The sequence below is a fragment of the Scleropages formosus genome, chromosome 4 (genome assembly GCF_900964775.1).
Source record: "Scleropages formosus chromosome 4, fSclFor1.1, whole genome shotgun sequence".
Taxonomy (NCBI): Eukaryota; Metazoa; Chordata; class Actinopteri; order Osteoglossiformes; family Osteoglossidae; genus Scleropages; species Scleropages formosus.
In genome coordinates, this window is record NC_041809.1 from 11,359,820 (window position 1) to 11,366,673 (window position 6,854).

Below are 6,854 nucleotides of genomic sequence, written 5' to 3' on the forward strand. Positions count from 1 at the left end.
CATCTGGCCCACAGCATTCCAAAAAAAAGAGCTTCTGCAATCTAACACAGCATTTCTTTTTTTTTTTTTTTTTTTTAAATATTGACCCAAATACATCAAACACATGTGTATTATATCACGTGTTTACACTGCAGTGCTGCAAATAATATATCATCAGGTTGACAGATATCCAGGATAAACACATTTTTGATAGGTCTGGCTCCAGGGAAGCATGTTCAGACGCTGACAACAGATTTGCACAAGCGGAGAGGGTGAGGGTGGGATGGGAGTGCTTGGATACTTCGGCGCTCAGAAGACAAATAAGGACATGGTCCCTCACCTTTCCATCCACCTCATTTTTCCACACCTACCACCTGCATGGTGCTGATCATGCCTGAAGGTGCCACTTCTAACCCGATGAAACAAGTTGTACAGTCTTGCTGTCATTCGCAAAATTTCGGGATTTTTACTATTTGAGCTTTTACTGCTGTTTCTCATTTCCGCTCTGTTGTACAAGTAGAACCCACCCTGGAAAGTCCTTAACAATTCACACAGACCATAAACATAATACCACAGCCCAAGGAAATATATACGCCACGCCCCAAAGACGCGATGCAGCTGACGCCTGTTGACCACTCGTTCCATCGTGACAGATAACTAAACAAAACACATCACAGCAAGAACCCAGGAAAGTCACATTTAGATTGTTTCCAGATGAATATTTTTCCGGAAAGGATTTCCTTCCACAGCATCTGCCATTCTCCTGTCTATTCTTGAGCTCAGAAGTTTCAGACTGTCACACTCATCAGCGGCTATAAATGATCTCCTATCCAGACTGTCTGGCCCAGCTGCGGACAGGTCGTGTTCTTCAGTGAACTACAGATCCTTCCCAGTCGAACGACTTTACTAATAGAGACGGGCAGTAGGTTAATCAGGGTGAGAGATGGACGCACAGCGTGGATTTAGAATGTACCTTTTAGAGAACTCAACATTAATCCTAACTCGAACAGAGCACTTCACTGGTACCATACAGAGCTGCAATGTAAAATGCATGAGGTAAATAAGAGAAACAAACAGTAACAGTAAAATCTGCATCTTCTACAATGTCCTCAGAACGAAAATACAGACACTCCACGACTTACATTTACATTACATTTACATTTATTTATTTAGCAGACGCTTTTCTCCAAAGCGACTTCCAATTAACTCTACGTGGGAATATCAGCCGACTTACGCAAACAGACTGTTCTTCAACCCCTTACGTAAGTCAAAAGTTACATATGTCAGATTCCAGCATCAAGATCGTATTTATAGTCAATACGGCTAAACCTGGTTCCCGTGCTATAGACGATAGTCTTTGTCCATCTTCATACTTCCTTATTATTTTCAATTTCATCTCCAAATCGATTTCGGTTTGCTTGCGAGACGGTTCTAGTTTTCCTGAACGCATTCCAGATGTAGGAGGGGTGCGGTGGCGCAGTGGGTTGGACTGGGTCCTGCTCTCCGGTGGGTCTGGGGCTTGAGTCCCACTTGGGGTGCCTTGCAACAGACTGGCGTCCTGTTCTGGGTGTGTCCCCTCCTGCCTTACGCCCTGTGTTGCCGGGTTAGGCTCCGGGTCCCTGCGACCCCATATGGGACAAGCGGTTCAGAAAAGTGTGTGCGTGCATTTCAGATGTTTGATGTAAAATAAAAGTGCTATCCGTAAATAATGCGTATGCTGGGAATTTTTTACTTAAGTCAGATTTAAGTAAGTAAAGGGATGTCTGTATATCAGATTCTGAGGGTCACTGAAATTTTACAGTGTTAAAAATTTTATTTAATATATCAACTTCTGTTAACTTGGTAGCACAGCAATGATCCACCAATCCTATATCCAACCTGTTCCTCTTCCTTGCCATTAATGGCCACCCGAGCAAGTCGTCCCCCTCTATTTATAGTCTTCATGGGGCAAATCACTATTTTGTGAGCTGAGTTTACAGGGGCTGAGGGTTAACTGTGGGGTTTGAGGGGGGGTTCATATAGCACCAGAGAATGTCCCCCACTTCCCGCTCAGCCTGTGTTAGTGCTGAGGGTAAGGAGCAGGAGTGCTCCTCTGTGCTTCTCCACTGAACACGAAACATATTAAAGCCCAGCAAAATATTTATCGGGTAAATGTTAGCCACACTAAATTGATACCTGCTGATATTTCATTTGCACATAGTTAGCGAGCAAATGTTCGGTCTGTGAAATCGAGATTCCTAGCATTTAACTGGGACCTGAATAGCAGTCAAACACAGTAGGAAAATAAGATGATGAAATTAATGGCATTCTGTGATATTATTCATTCCTCTTACATTTTGGATTAAACAAAGATCCTTTTTAGAACTGCTGTTATCACTTCAACCAGTACTTTTTCAAAGTATTTTTTCATAGTAGCTTTTCTTTTAAGTTGCATTAAGTTTATTGCATCTGCTTTTGCTCACATTACTACTATTCAAATGGCTTTTTTTTTCCAATTAATCCTTCAGACTAATATCATCCATACAACTCCGAGTTTCAGTTTTTTTCAAGGTTGAAATTGTATTAATTGCACTCAAACTGAAATTTCAATGGGTATGTTTTGAAATAAATTGCTTTTTTATCATTCACTGCTACCTTTAAGTTGGGCTGTAAATTGAAATACCTCTTGCTGTCTCTGCCAGTTACACGCATCTTGACAAAGAGAGTTAAAAAATGTGTCAAGGAGCAGAGAATTTGCCCTCAATCTGAAGCCAACTAAAACGGGTTATATAATCAACTGGTTCGGAAAACCAGATGCCTATAACGATGACATCATTCGATGCAAAGCGTCACATTTTAACTTTGACACGGGCCGTGATCCAGAACCTCTGCTTGCCTTAGCATGTTGGAAATCGCTCTCCCTCCAGCTGCGAAGTCTGAAGGGCCAAAAGGAATTGGACCGCCATAACCATAACGGTCACGATGGGCAGACACTGAGACACACAGGCACTGGCTGAGCTGCTGGCACCCATAGGTAATCCGAGATGAAACCTGAAGGCAGTCACCCTGTAAAAGCAGGGTGTGGTGAGCAGAGCTGAGGAGTCAGTACACAAAATCTTCAATGCCGACTCCAGTAACCCAATAATTGCTTCCGACTCCACGACTCCGACTCCAGTAACCCAATAATTGCTTCCAACTCCAACTCCACAGCACTGGTGGTGAGACCGGTCGTGGGATGATGCAGCAGATACTTTGAGGCGTGGTCCATTACTGTGTCCAACATAACAGCTCCCATGGATTTTATACCATTAGAATAATGAAACATTAATAGCCGATTGCACTTGGCTTAGGAATCACATTAGTAAAATGTGTTGGACAGCTTTTCCTCCCACCAGTGCCAACTCTGACAAACACTGGCAGAAGTAGACCATCAAGTCTTATGTTTTTTTTTTTTAACCAGAAAGCCCATAAACGAAGTCAGCATTGAAGGTCTAAATAAAAGCACTCCTGAGATTATGTGACCTGGATCTTTATCAAGTACTGATTCAAATCAAGATCAAAACATTAAAAACACACACATGCCTGTGTGTACACTTCACCTTTGAGCTTACCTTAAAAAAAAGTCAAAAGATGTTTAAATAACATGAACATTCACCCACTGCATTTGTGCTACTTAAGAAGACCATGTCATAATTTTTTATGAGAAATAATACAAACCTCCACCAGAGTTTGTTTCTGTGTGTATGTTAGTAGTGATGTGTCAATCAAATGACCTGATGTATATGGGTAAAATAAAATAAAGTGCATGTCTTGTTAGCAAATCCTTTTCTCTTCTAATATAATTCATAATAACCTTTATTTAGCTGAAACCTTTGTTCGAGGTGACCTACAGTGCATCTGTACAATGACGTACCAATTTATGCAGCACGGTATTTTTACCGACACATTCCAGGGTAAGTATATTCATCAAGGGTACCACAGTAGGGGTGGGATTTGAACCAAAAACCTTTAGTTTGCAGTAAAAGAGACCTAAAGATTACACTACCTTTTGTCCTAGGCGTAAACACCAAGAAAACAGTATAGTCTTGGTCTGTTCTGTGTTTTCATACTCTTTTCCTGATATTGTACACCCAAATGAGTGTGTGTGTATGTTTGGGGGTTGGGGGGGGGGGGGGGTTATGGTTTGTCACTCATCCTCTGTAAGCCCTTATGTGTCATTCTTATATGATGACTGACTGGTTGCATTAACACCACTGGATTTCATCACAGGTGGTCATTAAAATGTGAACTACATCAAATAGCTTGAAATAGGGTCTTCATTCAAAATATAAAACCACTGGTAAATGATAACATTATACTATAAATTATATACTTTTTTTCCCTGATCATTTGCTTCAATCCCAGTTTTGTTTCTGTAATCAAAAAATAAGAAGGTTTATTGGGAAAGTTAGAGTAACCAGTACAAGTTCACTCATAATGAACATGGTTTTTGGAACATGAGTCAAATGTCTCAGATCTCTAAAACATGATCACATACATTTTTTTTTTTTTCTCAGTACATTACTGTTCATTGCCAATTTTTTTTTCAGTGCAGTAATGCTCATTGCCATTTTTTTTTCTTTCCAGTGCATTAATGTTCATTGCCAAACAGCTTATAACACAAGTAACTGATGACACGACAATGCGGGATATCAACTGTCGCAGTGGTTACAGCTCCTGCCGTTGGATCTGAACATCACAGGTTTGATTCTCAGCCTCTGCTGTAAAGTACTTCCTCTAAACTGCTCCCCTAAAAATGGGTGAGTAAATTAGTAGATCACTGTAAGTTGCTTCAGAGAAAGGCACCCAGATAAGTGTGAAACTGTTCAGCTGATGCCTTTGTTCAAGGTGGTTTCCCTGGGACAGTGACTTTACACTGATTCACCCATTTATACAGGAGGGTATTGGTTCCACTCCCACTCCTTCATCCAGACACTCCCAATGTGACTTCCCAACAGTGACTTTACACTGATTCACCCACCCATTTATACAGGAGGGTATTCCTATTGTGTCGACTGGGAATGTCTGGAAGAGGGAGTTGGAGTGGATCCAACAACCCGCAGATGGAAAGGGAACAGCAGTATCTGGGTTCCTGACTCCCTGGCTGCCCGCACCCTCAGTCAGAAATGTGGTGCGAAAGAAAACGGGCAGTGTGTTACTGCGGAACTCTTGATTGGAGTCCATTAGGACGTGCACGAGCGAGCGCATTCGAACGCGTTGCTATGCTATGTCTGTACTGTACTGGAAAAAAAAAAATCGCGCGCATACAGTACCTCGCGCGCACGTTCCTCTCTGTATGAAGATGACTGGCGGCTGGTGCAGCCTCTGCGCCCGGTTCGCCACCCTGCGCAGTTCGCAGATGTTCCTGTAAGAGGCGCCGTCGCTGCCGCACACGGGCTCCGAGCTCCGGCACACGCACACGCCGCTCCTGCCTCTCCTCCTCACCGTGGCGGAGAAGCCCACGCCGTCCGACACGGAGCACTCGAGCCCGTCCCCGCACACCGGCTCGCCCAGCCTTCCAGCGCCGCCGCACGGATCGCCCTCCCCGGCGGCACACGCGGGACAGCAGCCGCACTGGTCGAGCACCTCTCCGGCGTCACAGTCCTCGCGCAGCGGGGGGCACAGGGACTTGTCGCAGTGCTCCGGACAGCCCGCCACCCGGGGCTCAGCGTGCGCCACCAGGGCCGACAGCAGAAGCCCGGCGCAGATCACTGGCCAAAGCATGTTCCAGGAAAAAAAAGTGTGTTTACTTTGTAAAGATTTATGCGGAATATTATTATAATTAGGATCACTGCCACGCACTTGCGGGGCACGTGAACGCAACTAATTAACAATAAAAACAATAACCTCTTAATGTAAATATGCGAAAATGAATTAAGCAATTTGAAAGTTGAGTAACTATAGCAGAGCTCTTGTGGAAATGACAGCAGTCAGTGGTCAGTCCCTTTTCAGTCCCGTTTTAGTCCCGTTTTTTAGTCCCTTGTTAGTCCCGCTAATAACAAGTCCCACGCGCGCCTCTACACGCCGTCAAAAACGCAGACCCGGCGGAGACGCTCTAAATGCGCTGTCAGCTCCGCGTGACCCGCCAGACTGGCAACAAAAACAAGGCCTGTGATTGGCCGTAGCTCTGTGACGCAAAGAATGGGGCGTGTTTTCTTGGTGTTTCCCCGCCCCTAAGATCTCTCATGTTATGGGTTGGTGTGATTTGTTCATTTTTGCTCCACATATTCTTTTAACGGAAGGATCGTGTCAAAATGAGGATGACAGAGGTAGAAGCGATGAAAGTTTCCCCCACTGAGGATAACTCTGCATATTATGTTTTAGATTTAAGTACACACAGAACGGGGCGGACATGGTCTAAATTACCTAAATATAAGTACTCAAATCCATCATCACTGCCGGTTGGGTCTTGTTGTATGAACGACAAAAATCAGTTCAAGGTGAATCGATTTTTTTTTTTTTTTTACATTTAATAATTAACCAGATTGCTAAAAGAGTTTTTGAATGATCATTGTGTGGGGTTTTAGTTTTGGTCTTTGGTCTCTGTGCAAAAACTGTGATTAACTGATCATGTTTATGCAAAGGCCAGGTTGTACATATGAGGAAAACTAAACATCCATCCCTAGATCCTCAGAGAAGATTTTACTGGGTTGCCACATGCTTGTGTGTGAACATGTAAGACTATGCATTGTGTTACAACTAATTTAATCATCATTTGTACATAAATCAGTCATGCAGGAAAAAATATCTATATATAGATATAATACACTTCAGGGTAATGGTAAAATTTTATTTGTAATACAGAAGATTTTAGCATTCCACATATCACATATCGCAGTCATATCCCTTATCCAAAA

The 6,854-nt window shown here is 43.1% G+C and overlaps 1 protein-coding gene across 1 annotated transcript in view; it reads right to left on the reverse strand.

Moving 5' to 3' along the window:
* Positions 1-6,059, reverse strand: part of LOC108932767 (serine protease HTRA1B-like) — a 28,615-nt gene extending 22,556 nt beyond the window's left edge. Inside the window, exon 1 of the mRNA XM_018749339.2 lies at positions 5,271-6,059. Coding sequence (XP_018604855.2) covers positions 5,271-5,721 — 451 coding nt within the window. The 5' untranslated portion in view covers positions 5,722-6,059. The remainder of the gene's footprint in view (positions 1-5,270) is intronic.
* Between the last annotated feature and the right edge of the window lie 795 nt (positions 6,060-6,854).